General features: G+C 45.8%; 1 protein-coding gene across 7 annotated transcripts in view; it reads left to right on the top strand.

The window, feature by feature from the left end:
• RAD51B (RAD51 paralog B) overlaps positions 1-22,409 on the top strand; it is a 479,852-nt gene that overhangs the window by 393,106 nt on the left and 64,337 nt on the right. Inside the window, exon 11 of one of the 7 annotated variants that reach the window (XM_064460056.1) lies at positions 122-2,332. The exons of the other annotated variants lie outside the window; for them this stretch is intronic. Coding sequence (XP_064316126.1) covers positions 122-207 — 86 coding nt within the window. The 3' untranslated portion in view covers positions 208-2,332. Of the gene's footprint in view, positions 1-121; positions 2,333-22,409 lie in introns of those variants that run through there. 7 annotated transcript variants of the gene reach the window in all.

Here is a 22,409-nt window from a genome sequence, read left to right as displayed (position 1 = left end):
TGTATCTCCAAGAAGTGCGTCTACAGTTCTCTCTCATAGTTTTAGGTGCGTCAGCTTTCTCTTTGACCAAAACACCCACCTACCCTTAAAAACACTTATATGCCTTTTCATCCTCTTACAGATACAGATGCCAAAAATCCAAGCACTAGAATCCCAGCTCCTGGCTTCAGATTCAAGACATCTCTCACTTTCATCCTGTGGTCTTAATCGATATGCCTTGTGCGTAAAGGTTAACCCCTTGCTGTGGGGCTGCCTTTATTTGTCTCTAACTGCTGGTGCTTACCAAACAGTAATTAACAATAAGTAATGGCATGAGATTTAGAAACCGCTCCTAGAGCTCAAGACAGCTCCGACAAGAATCATCCCCACCTGGCTTAGTGGTTTAGCTGACAGTTATTGGAAATGAACAAGCTTCAGACAGCCTTTGGTGGAAGAAATGCACTGGACTGGTTTATTTGCATTGTTGATAAGCACTTGTAATCCCACAAAATATGCAGTGTAATGTGTGCAGGGCACCTGATGCAGTCTGGATAGACTTAACCCTTTTATATTGTATGGCAAAACTTCAAAGCTCAAAACTAGTTGGATTAAGTTTCTTAAAAAGGTGATGTAAGTACTATGTGCAAGACCACATACAAATTACTCTAACTTGGGAGACAGAGAAACTTTCTGCATTAGAAAATTTGGCATGGCACCACCGGACTACTACTTGATTTCACTTGTACTGTAGTAGCAGAAAAAAGCTCTTTCCTTCTTTGGGAACATACTACTAGAAGGAGACAGAGTAGTCTTAGCCAGTGTGCCATAGCCAAATGTGGGATTTTTATGCAGGCCTATGTCTAGTTATTACAGCAAAGGGTTGCTGTAAATCCTCTTGATGCACTTAGCAACTGAATTCCCACTGGAAGAAAAGCACATCTTTGCCAATATAGTACTCTCATTGTTCATGACCTCAAACTCTTTTTGTGACTGTGCTGCTTCGACAAGGCACAATGTCATTTCAAGCACTCATCTTGGCGTTTTACCCTTTCATGAATTCAGTGTGGATAAAGTTGCTGAGTAGGTTACTTCCTTTTATTTACAGTATATGTATAGTTCTCCAGTAACAGCAAAGCAAGTTGACATTGTCCTACCCAGGTGCCTTTGCACTGGTTTTGCAGGACTGTGAGGGCTGGACAAAAACTCGGTCCTTTCTTGGCACCTTGTCTGAGACTGCCCAGCAAGAGAGGCAGCAGTACTGGTGGGTGTGATGTGGCTTTGGAACACTGAGGAGGCAAGCTGGACTGGTGATCTGGCCACTGGAGTCCCCCCAAAGGAGAGCAGAGCACGGTATTGCCAGTGCAGGCACTGGATGTGACTCAGCTGGCCTGGGTGACCTGAACTCTCAAGCTCAGCCCTCACTGAAGTTCCCTGCATTTTCCCTCCTGGAAGTAGAGTGGTGGATCTCTTCTGCTGAGAGCTGAAACATATATACAGTAGGAGAATATGACTTAAACTTTAATTGTCCCAGCCTTTTTCTGTCTTTCAGCAGAAAACCATACTATAAGGATTGCCAGGTCAGCCAGTCTAGCATCTTTTGTCAGTAATTGCATTTGTGAGAGAATTGCATACAGTAGGCACTATGGTAGACAGGGATTATTTAAGGCTTTTTCATTTTTATTTACTGGGAGATAAGGCATTGCTGATGTGAGCAGGTATTTCCCCTGTTTTGAACAGGGAGTGCCATTGCAGTTGGCAACATTTTGTCGACTGATGCAGAGAAGACAAGCTCTGTGCCCTAGTGCCTTCAGAGAGCTTGACATCACACAACCATCTTTGATGTACCTCCTTACTGCTGCCTCGTTTTGCTGTTACTGTTATTTTTAAGACCTAGTGTTCTACTGGTAAAAAGAGTTACGTAGCAAAACGAAGAGACAAGATCTGAACTCAAAAATTCCTGTGCTCGCTCCTTTAGACCATGCTGTTTTTCTTAACAGACTTTAATTCACTTCAGGATGCAGAAGAGCTATGAGCCAAGCTATGAGCCATTATCCACTAACAAAAATCTGCAATAATAGCAAATGGAGCATGTAAGCTGCCTTGCCAAGGAACTTGATGCTCTCTTTTCTCAGAGGTCTCTGAGCTGAAGGTCTCCCCAGATCTCTCTGTTAAATATGAAATCTCATACGTCCCTGGGGCCCATGACTGACCCCCTGGCTAATGGCTTTTTGCCAGTCTTGTTTTGTATCGTTATATTGTTGGCTGACACTGCATTTTTACAGTTTAGTTTTGTTTCTCATAGTCTTAGAAGTGGCCATTTTCATTGTCAATAAATACATCTTTTCGCCCAGTACACAGTATTCTCCTGGCAGCTTGGTGCTTGCAGGCTATAGGGAGCTGTGAACAACACTGTTTATACTTTCTGCTGATACCAGAACATTAGCATATAAATAGGGGAGAGATTTAAACAGGCTAAAACAGCCCCAGCCTGGCCTATTGGGAAGGGAGGACAAGCTGCTTTTCACTCTCCTTGCCAAGGATGTCAACTTTTCTGTGGGACTATTGCAAGAATGAAGGGCTTAAAGAGATGGGAAGCTTTTATCTGACAAAAGAAAGGTCGATGAGCCTTAGAAATGCAGAAATGGACTGAATAACAGTCTGCCTGTTGGGATTCCCTTGTGAGCCCTGTTGGTGTTAGTGTGGGGGTGTGGAGGGAGGGTAATTACTTAAAAATCGCCACTGAGCTGTGGGATAAGAGCTTCCTTTAAAGGGGGACGTACAGGAAAGTGTTAAAAATAGAATAATTGCACCTGGAGTGAGCATATCGCTTTAGAAAAAGTTATTTCATTTGCCTAAAGAAACATATCATATGACCTTTAGCATTTTTTTAGCTGCACAGTATGTCAGAAACATGGTACAGCCAAATACTAAATCAAACAACTCTTCTATCTTATCTATTTATTGAATTACTAAAATTCCTCTCACCTTTGGCACCAGTGAGAGACAGGCACTAATGATGCAGTTACTGTCAAATGGCTTGAGTCCTTTTTTTATGCAGCTGAAGTTTCATTTTATTTTTCATAACAGAATAGGTAAAGCAGGGTTAACAGAAGTGTAGAGGCAAGGGAGAAAAGACGTTCTCGGTTAACAGTCCTTTGGAAACCAGAAACCAAGACAAGGAGAAAGAAAAGCCAGAGATGATGTTTCCAGGTGAGAAAGAGGGACTGTGGGATTTTAAAGGTGACTGTCACATGAAGAGTGGGGGTGAAACTGTGAAACAGAACTTACCTGTGCTTGGGATTTGTTGTGTGCTCTATAGACATGCCTCAGCAGGGCCTTCGCATAGACCTTTGGAGATACTTCCATTTCAAGGCTGGAGAGCTCGGGGTGGAGCAGTCACTTGCCCCATTCTCCTTCACTCCTGGGAGGGGGAATGTTGGTGATGTTGGTTTTCCTCTTCAGAAGCAATGAAATTTTGTGCCAAAACAAGAAATTTCCATGATGGTTTTGTACCATTACCTTTCTGCGGTGGAAAAGACTGGTTTCAAAGTAACATCCCCAAAACTGGAAGAGAAACTGTGATTTGCATAGTGCTTACTACACAAAGGTTTCTACAGGAGTGTCTTGCATAGCCACCAGAAGTGTGGCAGTAAGAGGGGTACATAAAAAGAGGCAGAGATGGAAAATGAGCAGGCTTCTACTCTACGTCTCTTCCTAGAGCTCTTTGCTATTCATCGGGCTCCTTCCGATGACTTAACTCATGGGCCAAAATGAAGCTTGAGTCCTGGAATAACTTGCAGTGGTGGTAAAACACAAGTCAAAAGGCACCTTCCAAAACAAGCCACAGAGCGCAGGCAATCTTGTGCCTCGGCGGTCAGGAGCTAGTGCAAGCAGGAGGCACACCTGTTCTTTGCTTCGGAGTGCAGGTTACCAGCAGAGAAGCCACTGCCTTTGTAGCGGTAGGAATGTCCAATTGCACACTGCTGGGGTGGCTCAGTGAGAAAAGGAGATATTTCTGCGCTGGGGGGCTGTGGATGTCCCAGAAGGGGAGAAGCTTTAGGGATTGAGGGCTGCAGAAGACTCTGGTATTTCAGAGAAGGCCTTGATCACAGAGCCACCATGTTCTCCTACAGGATTAGTTGCCCTTAGATTAACCTCGTTAGCTGTAATTATAAAGTCTGACACATTTCCCTCTCGTTATCTCCCCTGTATCATGCTGTAGGATGTCTTCTCGTGCTTCTGTCTTTTTATCTGGTAGGTTAGAGACCAGATTTTTTTCCACTATATTATCTCTCGAGCCTTTTTCCTCCAATGTAAACTGGCCAGTTTTAGCACAGGCTGCATTGCAGTGATCCCAGTTCAGTATCTCACTTTTGTCAGGCAAATGTGAGACAAAAAGGACAGCTAGTTATTGTTCAGATAGTAACCTTGATGCCACTGGGGATAAAACTCTGCTTTGTCTTTGGGTTGGGATTCCAGTCCCATCGGCTTTTCCCAGTCTTTGGTGAGTGGGCGTGGCAAAATGCTCTCAATCTTGTGGAATTCCTGGGCCTCTGTTGGGAAGGAGATGGCGAGAGCACCACTGCCCTGGTGGCTTGAGGGAAGGGTTAATAAAGTACCAAGGGGCCCGTGTTCAAGGCAGGATGGTCAACCAAAACTGAGCAGGAGAGAGGAGTTACAAAGTACATATACAGCCAAAAGACAGAGGAAGGATTCTGTTCAAACCTGGCAAATGTGGAAACTAACCTGAGATGCTCTTTGCTGGTGTGGATCTCTAGCACTGGAACAAGAGTGAAAATGAACCAGGGACTGTGGTAGTGGGACTAAGAGAGCTGCTTGGCTGTACAGTCCCCATGCTGGATTTAAACATCCTTGGTGTCACAGTGGACATTTTTTCTTTTCAAGAAGCAGGGGTAAACCAGAGCAGCACTGTAGGCATTAAAAGCCCAGGGTGGAGAGATGATATCTGGAGTTGAGCTACATTAAATGCCCCCTACTCTCCATGCACTTGGTTTATGTTGTATGCAACAAGGTTAACTGGAAGTTTGCCCTTCCTCAGTTTGGTTGCCACTTGTAACCTATGTCAGATCCCATTTAGTCTCCGTTAAAAAAAAAAAAAAAAAGATGTTGATAGTCCCTGTTGTATTTACTCCTCTCACCAGAGGGCAATGAAGTCAAGTCTCTTAGTACAGGACTGTCCAGTATCCTGTAAGTGATGCTCCCTGTGTGCTGAAACCCAAAGAACACCACCTGACTCTGGCAACAGAATTTGAATAGAAAGGTGTCAGTGGGTCAGGGTGACTCCGGCACAACAGGTGGCACACAGATAAGCAGGCTGCCCTAATTGTCTGCAGAACAGCGTGGGATACCAGTGTGAGGACTTGGCAACAGTCACTGCAGGAGGAACTGGCATTCACACCTACTTTGTGGCAGATAAACTTACCTGCATCGCAGTAAATCTGCTTCCAAAGTGGGTTTAATAGCCTGCATTAATAAGGCAGATACATTGCAAAAACAGTGGGGTTTGGAGGCAAGACACTTCAAAGCAATTGAAGTCAACTTGCAGCACAGCTGAAGTGCAGAAAAGCTGCAATGGATGGAAGGCCTGCAGGAAGCAAAATGGGAAGAGTTGAGCATGAGCTGGTGCCAGTCCTTGCAGGATTTTAAAGAGGGCTGATCTGAATTGATTGGGTCAAAAGTGAATGGAGAGGCTAACCAATGCAAAGAACTGTGTTTGTAATGTCTTCATTTTTCCATTACCTTTCCTTATTCTCTCTAGAGTGCTGCTATTGCATCTCGCAGCAATAAGCAGCTCAGCCAAGGGCTGTCATTTGGTATTCCAGTCTGACCCAGTATTTTGCAGGGTGCCAAACAGCCACAGTGTAGATGCCTCAACCCTCCCCCCAGCCCCAACACACAGAGAAGCATCTATGCAAAGCCTGACAAAGCCTTTCAAATGCCCTGCAAGTGGGACAAAGGTAGCAAGAAATGAGATCTCTTATCAGATTTCAAGAGTCCGTTTAAAAATTTTGCTGTGTGGGTGAACTGGCGTTCTCACCAGCAGGCTCTGGGAGATGAAACTTGCTTTTGGGTACTAGCTTGACTTTGATCCAGGAGGCTCATCATGGCTACTATTTAAGGTTTGACTCGGAGGCTGTTGGAGGAGAGTGTGTTTGGAGGGTGTTTTGAGGGACAGTGGCTTTCTGTAAAGCCCTGTGGCCAGGCTGCAGCCAAATTCCAGCTCGTTCGAAGAGATGGTCCCGTTTCTGATCAGAGAGGGCTGAGGTCAGGATAGGCTATGGAGGATTAGCTCCCACTCCCTCCTGGAGCAACTTCTGCTCACACCTGTGCTGCGGTGAAGGATTTCGCACTCTGACGCTGCCAGTCCATCCCCATGCGTGAACACAAAAAGTGTATTTGCCGCAAAAGCACGGGCCTGGGAAGATGGCGGTTCGGCCAGGCTGAGCTCGGGTGCACCGGCTGTGCCTTCCCTCCCTCACCACTGGGTAAATACGCCGCTCCTTCCCCCTTCGCCTGCCCATTTTCCACAGCAGCGAGCAGACACAAGGGGACCCTTTCATCTTGGCACATCCCCTTGCTGATTAATGTGATGCAGTGTTCCCACCACGACGACACTATGCCGGCCATGTCATTAGGCGGGAGGTAATGAACGCTTCGGAGACCATTCGGGCGGCAGCGCCCGCCTGCCCAGCTCCTTTCCCCGCAGGGAAGCCGGGCGGACGGAGGGGCACGCCGTGGGCACCGCGCTTCACTGCGCAGGAATCGGGGCGGGGGGCGCTCCCAGTAGAAAAGAGAGCAAGGGCCGGTGTGGGAGAGGTGGGCAAGTGGGTCTATTCTGGTATCTTGGGGCCAAATTTTTTTTTTCCTGGTGTCTTTTCATGTGTTTGACCTTGTGGCAGGAGAAGCCTTAAATGTGCACATCTCTGGCTTTGTATGTGTGTGCCTTTTTTGTTTCAAATCATTAGCGAAAGCAGTCGTTTAACAAGCATAAGAGTCTGTCTTCTCAGTAACCCAGAGGCAAAGATGCTGGTGCTCCTTAGTGGCCTTTGTAATGTGGGAAACATACTGGGGACACAATAGGCTTATTCTCTTTTAGGGGGCTTTACAATTAAGCTGCCATTGTCTGGCTAACATTAGCAAGAAAGATACTCCCTTTTCTCCCCGGCCCCTATGCAGACTCTGAGAAAAAAAAAAAAAAAAAACAACAATTGGTTTAAAATGCACTATCCAAACGCCTTCAGATCAATCGAGAATAAAGCCAGCAAGGAGCTGCAAGTCTGTCTGATCAGCTGGAAGCCAATGAATATACTGTCAAAGGTCTTAGCAGGAATTCTGTCCTCTGCTCAAATTGCCTTCTGGAATGTTTTATTGTTTGTTTGTTGATGCAGGGTCTTTTTAAACTTCATATGTGAGCATACCATGTACTAAATGTAGGCACTGCAGCCTGGTGTAAGCAACTGGTAAAACTCATCATAAACTGAATTCAGTAGTTATAAAAATAAAAAGGTAACTGAGGTTTTGCATTAGGTGCAAATAGGCAGAAAGCAGCTCCTGGTGATAGCAATGAAGCAGGGAAGCTCAGTTTGTGTGTGGATGAGATTAATTTCTCAGCAAAAGGTCACTGGAGGGTGGAGTATATCAAAAGAGTAACTTACAAGTTATAAAACAGAACAATTCATATGCACACTCATATTTAAGCCAGCTTCACTCCAACAAGCTCTAAAGCCATAACGTGCCCTTTTGTAAATAAGTGTGTTCCCATTCAGACCCACTGATCACCCTAATGAATTACGTGACAGACTCTTTTGTGCATCCCTTCTTGAATGGCAAATGGGTGCAGGTTATATTATTCTATTGCTTAAATCCATTTTCTAATCAATTTAGTATATAACGTGCACTGCATATCACTGCTGCACATTTTGACTCCGCATCAGATGGTACACCGAAACTTCTTAAGTTTTCCTAGCATATTTCACTGAGAATCTTTTCATGTTGCAAAGTAATAGTAGAGCTGTGACCAAAACAAAAAAAAAAAAAATCTGACAGGGATAACAGCTTTTACAAAAGAAAAAAATCAGTTCCCCTGACATCTTCACAGAGCTACCCAGTGGTATGCACAGTCATGTGCCTCTGTGTCATGCAAGCACACTGCGTTTGTTTGTGCCATACCATTGCGTCCCAAAGCAGATGCACGTAGTCTCACTGTAACCCTCAGATCATGTGTCGTCTGTTTCCCCTCCCTCTGTCACATGCACAAACACGGCCTACAGGCTCTGTGTGTGAAATGTAGAAGGGAATTAGATGACACAAGATGTGAGGGTTATAGTGCCTCTAAAATTGATGGTCAACATTTTATTGGTGTCAGGGAGTCAAAGGTTAAGAGGAAAAAGAAGCGATATTGGAACTAAGGAGCCCAGTTGTTACTGCCCAAAACTGAGAAAGAACTGTCCTGAAAGGAGATTCAAATGTTTTCCTTCTGCCTACACTGTTTGTTGGCAAGGAATGCTCTAGCATGAACTTAGGTTAGTACTTCTCTCAGTAGCATGATGTCCTCCAGAGGAACATAAAGTCACTGTCAGCATTGATTCTGGTTTGTAAACTATATTGATGAGTGCCATTCCTATAAATCGACCAGGCAGAGGTACAGGTATTTGATTATCTTGCTGACAGCTTGAGGCAGCATCCTGTAGCAGCAAACATGCTGAATGGGTTTCAAGAGGAATGAGCACAAGCGCAAATCATGCAGGATCTGTGAGACCAGCTTGCTCTCAAAGTAGGATATCTCCTTGTGATCTTTTTCCCTCTGCCTAATCTGGTAGCAAAGCAAATTGCATCAAGCTCCGGCATGCACTGCACGTCTGGGAGTGGATTTTCCAGTACAAAAGCCATTCAGTCACCAAGAGTTCAGTGACATGACCTTTCTCAAGGCAACCCACAAAGAGATTGGCACTTCTAGAATTATGTGATATTGACAACATCTGGAGTTCAGTTGCCTCTGGTAAAAAAACAGATGTTTTGCTTCTGCTGGTCACAAATTTTTCCCCATGATCACCATTCTGATTTCTGTTTAAAGTTGGATTCAGCCAAGAAATGAACATAAATGTGCTTGGAAACTGTCCCAAAGAATCTGCCATCTGAACTTAAAGTTTTGCTGCTTTACTTGCTCTTGACAGGCTCTGAAACCCATCCAGATTTCTAGTTGGGATGGAGTTTCTGTTGCATCTTTCCTATTGGCCCACGTGATGTGAGGACCATCCCAGTGAAACCCTGACACTGTAGTAGCAAGGAACAAGGTAAGGGAAGAGGCTCTTTATGTGTCCCTTGCTGCTACTATAACAAGGAAAGAGCCACCTACGCTCCCAAATGATGCTAAACCTGGACCATATTTTGGTCTTTTGTGGCTGTTGTAGAATAAACCGAAGGAAAAGTTAGGTACGAATAATGATGCTAAGTAGCACCAAGATCACAGAGCCTTTGCTGACCAGTTGACTTGTTTTTTTTTCATAACTCATGATGCAGCTTGTGTAGACTGACAGGCTCCTACAGAGGGAAAAGAGTGTTGAGAAGTCAATAGGGTAAGAGTTCATATTCACTTCCCATTTGCTGTGCAAGCCCTTTACCCTTAGCTATTCTGGCCAAGCAAAAGGGGTCGACCAACAGTTTCTGGACTGTCTCAGGGTTGAGGAATCCCAAGACTGGCACAAGAAATCCAACCAGGAGAAGGAGGCACAGCCAAAGTACTTCTGTTCACCAGCAAACCTCAGCAGCTAGGACGGTCTTTCGGCACAGCTCAGAGCACATCTGGGAACATACGCCATTTGCGCCAAGCACACAATCCCGGAGTGCAGTGGCTGTAGGATGACAAGTTTGCTGGGAAATGGGAGAGCGAAGGGGGAGCCGCAGGAGGCCTGGCATGGTGCTGAGCTCAGTCTTAACTCTGCACACCAGCTCTGGCATTGGTATAGTCCAGGCTCTGTGTTCTCTACCCTCCCATGCCCAGTGCAATACCAGCCAGATGTAAAACTCCTGCTGACTCATGCCATGGCCTGGAACAGTCTTGGCTTTGCCTGTGTTTGGTTCCCCATGCAGCACAGCATGGTCATGTTCGTGTACAAAATCCGCTCTGCTAAGTGTCACTGTTTATCGCTGTCCTAGCTTTTCTTGCGTGCCCGTTCCCCAGCTGAAAAACATATTTCTGGCCCACCTACGACTAACTTCTTCCCAGTATAAAACGTCCCAGTATAAAACTTCCCCACTTTAAAAAAGAGTTGGAGTACCCTGGACCAGGAAGAGGGCTGTCGGAAGACAACACAATGGCTTTATATAAGCAACCAAGTAACCACCTCTAGGGGAGGGTACAAAAGGAGGGTGAAAGCAAGCCTATAGCCTGCTTCTGTGCTTGCCAGCCGCAACAGGCACCTATTTTGCCAGTGCTGAGAGCTCAGAAATAAGGGAACACTAAAGAGTTAAGAAGGTTTTCAGGGAAGGGAGGCTGGTGAGAGAAGAGGGGAAAGAGGAGGAGCAATCCTCTTGTGCACAGACTTTCCAGAGCCTCCAGAGATCAATAAGCCCGAGGGAATCACAGGCCTATGCATAGGATGTTTATTTTGTTTAGATCTGTTTTAATTTAGATGTTTGGGATCTAAATAGATAATGATTTACCCTAAAATTGATGTATGGTGACAGGATATAACTTGTCAGAGCAAACAGAACTGCAAGGAGTGACCAAAATTCAACCTTCAGATTCAGCCTAAAATCCAGCATGATAGCAAGGGAAGCTTGCAGTCATATTCGGAGACAAGCAGTTGTTTGCTGTGAGTCATGAAAATATTTGAGATCTGAGAAGGTACCAAAATAGCTCAGACATGCACCTATATGTGTCACGCTTAGCCACGTCTTACTGGTCCCTGGTAGCCAGCCTTTCTCTGGTTTAATTTCATCTCATTATCCAAAGATACGCCCCTTGTGCATTTATTTTGTTAATGAAATGCCGGCTCTATTGGAATATCAACTCTATAGGGTTGCCGGGACATATATAAAAAAGAACAGCCATAAAATATGTTCATTATTATTGCAGTGTAATGCCAGGTCCAGTACTGCTTCCAGAAAGCAGGAGAGGGAGAACAGAACTTAACATGTCCCTGACCTGTCTAGAGGGACAAAACAGAGACCTTTTATTTTATTTGTTTCTACAGTGACTCAGTCTGTAGTAACTGGGTTAAAGTCCACTTAGAAACGAATAGAACAAAAGGCCTCCTGTTAGTGCTGGATATTTTCCCTCTTCAGATATCACCAGAAGGATTTATAAAAAAAAAAAAAAAAAGGAAAAAAAAGCCCTCCAGCAGAATGCAGGAAACCACAAGCTTATGGGAATGTAGCAGCACTTTGGAAAGGAAAACACTGCCTCAGACTTTCATCTGCAGGGCTTGCTTTCCCCCCCCCCATTTTTTCCTTACCTTCTTTTCATCTCCTTACAGCTAGAAACATTTGCCAGGTTAACAGAGAGCCTGGAGAAAAGGCTGGTGGGGAGAGCAATTAGGTTGACAGGAGGTCATTGCCAGATCTCAGACAGAGAGAAAAAAATTGTCTTCTGCAGCTCACTGTAGTCTGCAAGGGGGCTCCAGCAGAGAGGGAGCAAGCTTTGGTGCAGCTGGAGCTTGCAACTTCCAGCCCCATGGTTTATTGCCGTGGGTCTTACTGGGGCCAGAACCCTGGATCCTACAGGCTGTACTACAGGGGCAAAAAAGGGCATTTTCATAATTTTTATTTGGTATGTTCGATCTCTTCTTTTTTCATAGAATCATAGAATTGTTAAGGTTTTTTACATAGCTTAATGACATCTAAGTAATAAATTACATAATGTATCCAAAATGCTTTCTGTCTTCCATTCCAAGTATTGTCATGACATGCCTGTGTTTTCATTATAAAGCAAACATTCACTGAATTTCATTAATTTTCACTTCAACTTTTTCCTAAGGAATGTGAACTGACAATAACAGAAAAAGCATGTTGAAATGATATTTTGCATATAAGAATGAGCACTTCATTGAATTGTCCAGAACTCCCCTTTCCCCTCTCAAAAAAAAAAAAAAAAAAGCAACTCCGAACCTGAGGAAAATTGCCGCTATCTAAAATGAAATGGAAAAATTGAGTTAAATGTTACTTCTTACCTACAGCTTTAGCTATTATTGTGATCCTGGTTTGTACAAAAGGATATGTTACTTTTTGTTAGGTGAGCTTTATGTTGACCTAGATCAGGGAAACAGCTTGGTGAAATGAGCAATGTGTTGGGTGTAAAGAAAGAATGGGAATGCATAGCCAGAGATGGACCACATAAACCAAATGTGGGTTTAATTTAGACTGCTGCAGAACCATAATCTCAAGTGGTAAGCTTTTGAGTGACTTGACCAAGACTGCATAGCACGTAAGTAGTTACTTTATTTAGTTAGATGACTGATTCCATACTGAGTTATAGAAGTTTGTCTTTTGTGTGTTCAAAATAAATAGGTAAACAGAGTTGACCTTGCTGTGCCAATTTTGCTGAGGACTGATGACACCATGCAGAAAATTCAGTCTTTAAAACAGATTTCCATCCTTAATATAAGTGAATTAGTTGCTTGTAGTGGCTGGTACCATAATACATATAGGGTCTCCTCTCTAGGTCATTGGGGCCGGTTTCCATTTCAGACAGCAATGAGAAACAAAAATCAAATGGCTGGTTTTCGCTCATGTGAAGTGAGTTATTCCAGATTCTAGTGGACAAAACCTCTAAATTTTGCTTCCTTATCAGCATTTTCATTAAAATAATCAAGTTCAAATATTCTATCTTCTTTCACAGTCTCCTGCCTTAGCCTTCTCTAGGTTCTCCCAGAGAAGATTAGAGTCTTCTAGATTCTATCTGAATTCTCTATATATCTATCTGAATCTCTAGAATCAGAGAACTAGAATTTGAGCTCTCCTAGCCTCTCTTTATATGTCACCTGCTCCAGCCCCTAACCATTTTCCAGTCCTTCCACTGGACTTCACTTAAGCTTGCCAACGTCTTTCTTGCACTGTATGCCTTAAGACTGGACACAATATTCCAGCATTTATTAACTAACACATGGTTAAAGGCTATTTTGTCCTTAGCGTGATCACAGCTAGTCACAGTTGAAAGCATGTTTTAAAACCCTGTCCAGAACTAGAAAATTAAGCCTGGCTAGCCAGGATGTTTTAAAACCCAGTTGGGACTACTTACACTGAGAAATTCCAATGTCTTACAACATGTGCTAACTAACACAGTGTTTGGCACTCAGAGTAGATAAGAGTGACTGTTCCTGCCTTGATAGTTTTAAGTCTGGATCTTAAGAGTTAGCTGTTTTCAGACATATAATTTTAAATGTAACGGTTAAATTTAGCATTATCCCAGTAAACAGGTGTTCTAATACCAAACCATCTTCTAGTGTAAATGTGCTGACTTTGAGCATGTTTGGTAGCTAGTGCAGTTTATTACATGATGCACTTTGATCTCATCCTTACGCATCAACCGCCCGGATGGAAATGGAAACATGCTGCTGGTTCATAAGGGAGAAGGCTTGCACAGCTCTGGCTAAGGGAGGTCACTGGAGCATGTCAGTCTCTGCCATATCACTGTACAAGCATGGCATCACCACGTACAGAAAGGCACATTCTTTGCTTTTTAAGGTCTAAACCATCCTTGATAACCAGCACTGATGATGCTAGTGTTCACTGGGAACAGGGAATGGAGAACATTCTCTGAAATCTGTTTCAGGTTCAGAGCTGCTAACTCCACCTTCCTGAGCCTCGAGAGAGAAGCGTTTTTCCTCCACTCCATCTGGTACAGCACTCTGGAAAACTTAAGTTTGGCCCACACCCTCCTCAGCCCCTGAACTTTGTAATTTTTCAGCTGCCAGAATCACTAACTGCCCAGTTTTATGTAACTCCAAATATCTGCAGTGGAGCTGGAGAATACACACATGGAGGAAGTTTTGTGGCTTTTAAGCTATGCCCAGAATTTTGCCTTTTTTTTTTTTTTTTGGTGGGAGGGGGAAGAGGAGGAATGCAGAGGGGCTATACACAGGACTTTTCAAAATCGAATGGAAATTCTATCCGCTGTGAGGATAGATGTAGGTCTGCTTTTGAAACCCCCCTCTTTTTGGAAGGGGCCTGAAACACATTTGAGGGGGAGTAGTGTTGCTGTTACATTTGGTAAGTGTAAATACATCAATAGTAATTTTTAGAGGTTTTCAGTTCTTCATGTTTGTTGCCTGTTACTCTCAGGGGCCAAATCTAACTTGTAACAGCTATTGCCAATGTCTGTATAGCCAAAAGAGACCAGTGGTTTTCCCCAACCCCAGCTAACAGCTTCCCAGATGAATATGCTGTGCCTTGGCTTCTGCAGCCAAGCAAAGCAAACAGACATGAAGCTTTTGTGGCACTTGAAGCTTTATACTCCAGTACCACAGGAAAAATGGCAAACACTCAGAGAAGTCAGGCGGGGCAGGGAGCCTCACATTTCCAGGGCCTGTAACCCCCATTTCCCTCATTCCCTTTCAAAGAGCAACTCAGTTTTTCTGTTTGCTGTTTCAAAAACGTTGTGGTGGTTTGTGTGTGTGTGTGAAAGACAGCAAACTGGAAGAACGAGGCTTAAGCACTGTAATACCGAAACAGCAAACATCCTATCAAGCCAGGAACAACCCTGCAATAAACTAGCGTATCCAGACCTGTAATCACAAGTGACCTAGCAATAACAAATCAGTGCATGCCTATGGGTGTGGGGGAGAGATGAGCAGAAGTGAAAGACACGGATTCCCAGAAGTGTAGAGAAAGAGGACAGAAAAATTGAGGTGTGGAGGAGATAAACAGGAGGAGCATGCACTTTGAGTGTGTTGTTTGTGCATGTACAACCTAAGTAGTTGAAGTGAAAACTTTCTTCCTGTTTCCTACAACATGTGGAATTTCATGCTTCTGCCAAATGTTGAAACAGGAGCAAAAATCAGCAACAGTTCCTCTTGAAACAAATTAAAACTGCATGAAAACAGCAAACTGTTAACACAGCATCCAAGTCAGAGTTGTTATCTGCAGCTAGTTGTGCCAGTGGTCTGAGCCAGAGGTAGGAGCCACTGCAGTTGTAGGGGGATGAAATTAAATGAATAGCAAAATGGAAGCTTGCAGAAGTAAGCTGTCAGTAAGGTTAGTTTTAAAGGGATGTGGTTAAAGATAAATATCAAAGTGTGCATAGCAGAGCTATGTTAATGAATTGCAGTCTTTCCAGTGACAGAATCGAAGTCATTACTCAAGTCAGACTGCAGATGTGGAGGTATGATGCTCTTGCCATATAACTGAAAGGTGTCAGTCTTCTTCCAGGTTGCACAACTACCTTCCTGGATATCAGTAAAGTGGAGCTTTTGGTTAGGACAGCTATGCCTCTCCCAGGGACAAGGAGAGACTGAAACAGCAAGGGAAGAGTGGATTTCTGACCATGTGTATCCTCTGTCCATGGGAGAGACAAATACGTCAGTGCAAACAGGGTTACTGCTTCACAGTCCTTGGTGAGATTTTTCTTTTGCAACCCCTTTGAGACCCTGTTGATGCACAGTGTGTGTGCTGCAGGCTGAATTCGTTCCTGAGTGCACTTAGTATTTAAAGACATTAATAATTTAGGGCTGTCTGCCACAGCTTCATTTAGTGTGATTGCAGCTTCTGACCTCTCCAGGGTCCAATTCCCAAAAAGCAAGGGACTGGGGCACGGGCACAGAGAGTGCCCGGCTGTGGAACACCCTACACATCGGGATATGACCATGGACTCCAGGGAGAGTCTTCCAAAGGACCGAGATTAATGCTTGTCAAGGAGAGGAGTTATTTTACTGAAGTCCCAATTTTTTATCAGATGTCCTCACCACGTTGATATTGTGGAGCCAGAGAGGTTAGGGGCCTGAACAGTGTTGTTACTGCAGCAGTCCTGCTTGCTTCCCATATATTCTCCTGGCTTTAAGGCACTTGATGAGTTGTTGGGTCTCTGGCATGTAAACAGAGCCCCTCACTCAGTGCTGTTCGGTGCATCCTTAGCCAGTGCCAGGCTCAGAGGGCAATAGACCAGACTCAGGAGGCTCTAATGGTGGTAATGACAATGCTGGAGTTTACAGCCAAGGTCAGGGACAAGAGAGCAGCCCATCTTTGGGGGACGCCATAAATGGTTGTCAAGTTCAGATTTGGGAAAGCAGCAAATGGGTGTGTCTGATTTTTTTGTTTTCTTCCAGGGCTGACTTGGGAGGCTGAGTGACTGAAGTCTGACCATACACTAAACCTTGCACATTCCAGCCAGGGCACTGATCAAAGCTGGCCAGAGACATTGGTTGTGTGGAAATGGGAGGTGGTGCCCTCTGTGTGTTGTCATGTTAAAGGTTTTTTTCTCTCAAATCAAATTTGGGCCCTGCATTGGCATAGGACTTCTTCCCTCTCCACCCTACCCAGGCCAGCTGGCTCGAGGCTCTAGAGCTTGGCAGGTATGTTTTGGGCTGGGTACGTATCAGCACTGTCCTCCCTCTCTTGAAATTCTTAGTTTTGCTTGAACTGCAGTTGAAAGAGTGGAGTTATTTGAGCAGAGGATGAGGAGAATGGAAAGGAAAGAGGAGGTTGAGAAGTGTGGCTTTGAGCACACATCCAGAGCTACTCCACATGGGGTGGTGTGCTGGTTGTGGCTAGGAAGGGGTTAATTCTCCTCACTGTGGGGGTTGGCTACCTTTCCAGCTTCCCGCGCTCTGCCGCATGGCGGGGGAGGGGCTGGGAGGGGCGGGGCCATGGCGGGGGCGGCTGACCCCGACTGGCCAATGGCAGGTTCATTCCATACCACGTGACACCATGACCAGTATATTGGGGGGGGCAGTTGCGGCTCGGGGGCGGTGCGGCATCGGGTCAGCGGGCGGTGAGCGGCTGCGTCACGTGTGGTTTGTTTCGGCGGTTTGTTCCCCTCCCTCTCCCTTCGCCGCCCCCCCCCACCCCGGGTTCACGCCTCTCGTTGTTTTCCTTTCCATTGCATTTTTCTTGTTGTTGTTTTTAATTTTAATTATTAAACTGTTCTCATCCCAACCCACGAGCGTTACCCTTCTGATTCTCTCCCCCGTCCCACTGGTGGGGGAGTGAGCGAGCGACTGTGTGGGGCTGAGCTGCCGCTAAACCACAGCAGTCTTTTTTGGCACCTAACATGGGGCTCGAGGGTTGGAGATACTAACAGCTGCTGGTCACAGCACCATGTTCTAATTTTTGCAGTTGGTGTTAAAGATTGGTGTTGGTTTGTTGAGTCTGCTGTGTTCTGCTGTGATTAGTGATGTTTTGCCTACAAGATTTGTCATGCAAACACTGGTTTTCAGCTTTATCTGGTATTTGGGGTTTTTGCTGAAACCGTTACTGTACCTTGGATACCACCTCATTGAGGCAATCAGCAATTATGCCTCCTCCTCAGAGAGATCTTATATGGAGGAAATACAGAATGGTGTCTTTGCATCTTTATTCTATGATGTCTCTGCCTTTATTACAACAACCTTTTTATATCTTGAACATCCTTGAGTGGTTAAGGTGCACTTATTGTTAGTTTTTGGGCATGTTGTTTTGGTTTTGACTAAGCAACTTAAGAATATCACCCAGAAATCTGCCCCGAGGCTTGATAGTTACGAGTGGCAGGGCATGTGGGATAGCATGGGCAAATACCTAGGGCAGTAGCACCCCCAGTGTTTTGGAGTTTCACCCCTGAACAAGTGCAGAATCCTGAAAAACTAGTAGAATACTTGGAGAAAGTATGTTGTTGTGCTGGGAACTCCAGGGAGACACAGATAACTGCAACGTGCTGGGGTCTGGCCCATGCATACCGAGCCCTGCCCAACAGTATTCAGTGCTCCCAAGGGGAAGAGAATGTCTCAAAGGCATAGTGACAGGCACTGTGGCTACTCAAACCCCCAAGACAAGCACTGCGGCTACTCAAACCCCCACGACAGGTACTGGAGCTGACTCGGAGAATCAACCCATGCCAATATCAGTCGCCCCCATACACAAGACGAAATATTGGAAGCGGACGTCAACTCATTTAGAACGGGATGATGAGGAAGAAGCAGGGCCATCATGAGGAGAGGAGGAAGTCGTCATAAATGAAACGGAGACCACCCGATCCCTGTCCTTGAGTGAGCCGCGAGATACGTGAAAAGATTTCAGCCGTCGTTCAGGTGAGCACATTGTCACCTGGCTGCTCCGATGCTGGGATAACGGGGCCAGTAGCCTGGAACTGGAGGGAAAAGAAGCCAAACAGCTGGGTTCCCTTTCTGGGGAAGGGGGCGTTGACAAAGCAATTGGAAAAAGAACGCAAGCCCTCAGCCTCTGGAGGCGACTCCTGTCCGGAGTGAAGGAAAGGTATCCCTTTAAAGAAGATGTTACATATCGCCCAGGAAAACGGACAACTATGGAGAAAGGCATCCAGTATCTAAGGGAATTAGCTGTGCTTGAGGTGATTTATGGTGACCTGGATGATCAACAGGCATCCAGAGATCCAGATGAAGCCGAGTGCACACGACCCGTGTGGCAGAAGTTTGTACGGAGCGCACCATCCTCGTATGCAGCCTCATTGACAGTGATGGCCTGGACAGGGGACGAGGCACCAACGGTGGCAGAGGTGATAGATAGACTCCGGGATTACGGAGCAAATATCTCTTCCTCGCTAGTCTCTGCTGTGGAGAAACTATCCCAAGAGGTCCAGCAACTCAAAGAAGATATGCCCTGCTCCCCACCTCTATGGGGTAGTGTCTCAGCTCTTAGGAAAAAGCGTCCTCTGGCTCAAAGGAGAGGATACACACCACGGGCCACCCCATGGTTCTACCTGCGTGACCACGGAGAGGACATGATGAGGTGGGATGGCAAGCCTACCTCGACCCTACAGGCACGAGTGCATGAACTGCAAGGAAGAACAGTCACTCAGGGAGGTTCTTCCAGGAAAGCTGCTGCTCCAATTTCCAGTGAGCAGGTCCCCAGGCAGAGGAGTAGAAGTGCTGATTTTATTTCTGAGCTTAATAGAGAGACTCATGATTCAGATTTACAGGAAGTGAGTTGTGACTGCCATGATCAGGACTAGAGGGGCCCTGCCTCCAGCCGGGTGGAGGAAAGGGATAACCGGGCTTACTGGACTGTGTGGATCCGATGGCCTGGCACGTCCGACCCACAGGAGTATAAAGCTTTAGTGGACACCGGCGCACAGTGCACCCTAATGCCATCAAACTATATAGGGGCAGAACCCATCAGCATTGCTGGAGTGACAGGGGGACCCCAAGAGCTAACTGTATTGGAGGCCGAAGTGAGCCTAACTGGGAATGAGTGGCAGAAGCACCCCATTGTGACTGGCCCAGAGGCTCCGTGCATCCTTGGCATAGGCTGCCTCAGGAGAGGGTATTTCAAGGACCCAAAAGGGTACAGGTGGGCTTTTGGTGTAGCTGCCTTGGGGACGGAGGAAATTAAACAGCTGTCTACCTTGCCTGGTCTCTCAAAGGACCCTTCTGTGGTGGGGTTGCTGAGGGTCAAAGAACAACAGTTGCCGATCACCACCACAACAGTGCACCGGCGGCAATATCGCACCAACAGAGACTCTCTGATCCCCATCCATGAGCTCATTCACCAACTGAGGAGCCAAGGAGTCATCAGTAAGACCCACTCACCCTTTAACAGTCCCATATGGCCAGTCCGGAAGTCTAATGGAGAGTGGAGACTAACAGTAGACTATCGTGGCCTGAATGAAGTCACTCCACCGTTGAGTGCTGCTGTGCCAGACATGCTAGAACTTCAATACGAACTGGAGTCAAAGGCAGCCAAGTGGTATGCCACAACTGATATTGCTAATGCATTCTTCTCAATCCCTCTGGCAGCAGAAATCCTACGTACTGTGGAAGGGGCTGGAGTCCCTGTAGTGCACGTAAAAAATATGCTGGGCAAAACAGTCTGGGTTCTTCCTGCCTCCAGCAAAGGCAAACCCATTCGTGGGATTGCTTTTGCTCGAGGACCTGGGTGCACTTGGTGGGTGACGCGGGAGGATGGAGGAGTCTGGTGTGTGCCTCAAGGGGATTTGATTTTGGGCGAAAACGGGCAATGAACTGAATGGGGCAATGCGAACTGCTATATAATATTGTGTGTCACCTCTGTGTTGTATCAATGATATCATAGTACAAACCTCCCAATCCATGGAGGATAAACTTTGATGAAACAGCAAAGTGCAGCAGTGATGGAACAATGACTGACTTGGTATGCAGCGACCCAACGCCACACACCATCTCTCCCGCCCTGAAAGCCTGATACGGCAGATGGAGCCCAGAGTCATGGACTGGGTGAACTCAATGGACATTTTAATGGAAATTTTACAGGGAAGGTCCATGAACTAAGGGAATGATGTCTGTGTATTATGTTAAAGGATGGGAAGGGGAGGGGTGGTGGTTGGTGAGGTTGTATTGGATCGTATGGGACCTGGGCATGGTGTAAATGGTATGGAATAAGGGGTGGAGAATGAGCTGGTTTTGGCTGAGAAGGGGTTAATTCTCCTCACTGTGGTGCCTGTGGTGGTCCGGGACCTTTCCAGCTTCCCGTGTTCTGCCTTGTGGGCGGGAGGCTGGGAGGGGCGGGGCCACGGCCAGGACAGCTGACCCCGACTAGCCAATGGGATGTTCATTCCGTACCATGTGACACCGTGACCAGTATATTAATGGGGGCAGTTGCGGCTCAGGGAGGTGCGGTGTTGGGTCAGCAGGCGGTGAGCGGCTGCGTCCCGTGTGGTTTGTTTCAGTGGTTCATCCCCCTCCCTTCCCCCCCCCGCCCCTGGGTTTGCGCCTCTCGTTGTTTTCCATTGCATTTTTGTTGTTGTTTGTTTTTTTTTAATTTTAATTATTAAACTGTTCTTATCCCAACCCACGAGTGTTACCCTTCTGGTTCTCTTCCCCATACCACTGATGGGGGAGTGAGCGAGCGACTGTGTGCGGCTGAGTTCCCGGCTAAACCACGACAGGTGGCAGGAATGATAGAAGTGATAAGGGTGGCAGGCTTGTCTCGTGGTGCTGCCACGGAGCAGAGGGCTAGAGCCCTTGCCTCTCTCCCCTCTTACCCTCCAGTGTGGGATGGCAGTGCAAGGATGGGGAGGCAGGTCCTGGTGAGGTACACGATTACCCTATACTTTTGAGGCTGGAGTTGTCCCATGTCCCCTGTGGCCAGGAAGAAGTGTCTGCAGTGGTTCCTCCCATCATGGTGAAGGGCACTCTGTGCACCATTGCAGCCTCCACCCAAAGGCTCCCAGATTTCACTAACTGCCAAGTCGATGGAGCCAAAATCGACTTTGCTTTATGGTGGCAGGCTCCATCTCAGAGGATGCGCGTGTATTTTTCTAAGCTACAGAAATTGACACAGCAAATAGTCCCAGTATGGGTGGAAAAGGTAAAACGCTGTGACCTCGTTTCAACAAAAAACTCATCCATCATGCGAAGAAGTAATTAAAAAGAATGGTGATTAAACACATGCCAGCAAATACCTTCAAATCCTAAGTCACTGGTGCCCAAAATAAGCAGTTCCTGTGCACATTTGGGGAAAAAGCTAGTGCTTCATGTTTCCCTCTTTCAGCCTGTGCAGCCTCCAAGTCCTGTGCAGCCAACTTGCTTCTTAAGGCTTCCTTGTCAGAGGCAAAGGGTTAATTTCAGGAAAAAGGAGAAGTTCTCTCTCTTGATAAAAATTACAAGGAAAAATCGCAGTGTGCTTAGCTGTATTGGGAATGAAGTTGTGTCCCAGCTTTGCATCCTGGAAATTAGCACTTTCATAAACCAGTGTCTTAAGCAGAGAGGTGATATTCCAAAACTGCAGACACCAGACTCTTGAGAGACTTAACAGCTGCCCTTGGGAGGGTGTTCTGTACATTTCCTTTTTTATTCCCCTGTCCTGATTTTTATTTGGTTTCTGTTTCTCTTTCTGCTAAAGATGAAACAACAGATTGAGTTTTAACTTTCGGGAGAGTCAGACGTATTCAGATTTTTAATTGGATTCATGTAGCATAATAATGGGTTAAATGAAACCAAATATGCCTGTGTTCTAAGAAAGTTTGGTTCCAGATCCAAACATCATATCTAAATTAAATTCTTGTTTCCCCACTACTAGCCAGCAACCATGGTGAGATAAGTGAAATCAGATGGGGAAAAAAAGGAGGCTCAAATTTATGGCAGAAAAGTTCTTAATGTAATAGCATATCTTTGGCTGCCCTGTTGAGGAAGGAAAGAGAGGAATATTTCTGTCTACTCCTACTTTACAACCGGCTAGGTACACTAACCTTTTTTGCTTTCTTCTGAATGAGTTGACTTTTGTTGGAAGCAGAGTACTGGCATGATCTGGCACAAGAAGCCTATGTACCC

This window comes from Phalacrocorax carbo, chromosome 9 (assembly GCF_963921805.1).
Source record: "Phalacrocorax carbo chromosome 9, bPhaCar2.1, whole genome shotgun sequence".
Taxonomy (NCBI): Eukaryota; Metazoa; Chordata; class Aves; order Suliformes; family Phalacrocoracidae; genus Phalacrocorax; species Phalacrocorax carbo.
The sequence above is the reverse complement of the archived record's forward strand: the minus strand, read 5'-3'. Positions and strand labels throughout refer to the sequence as shown.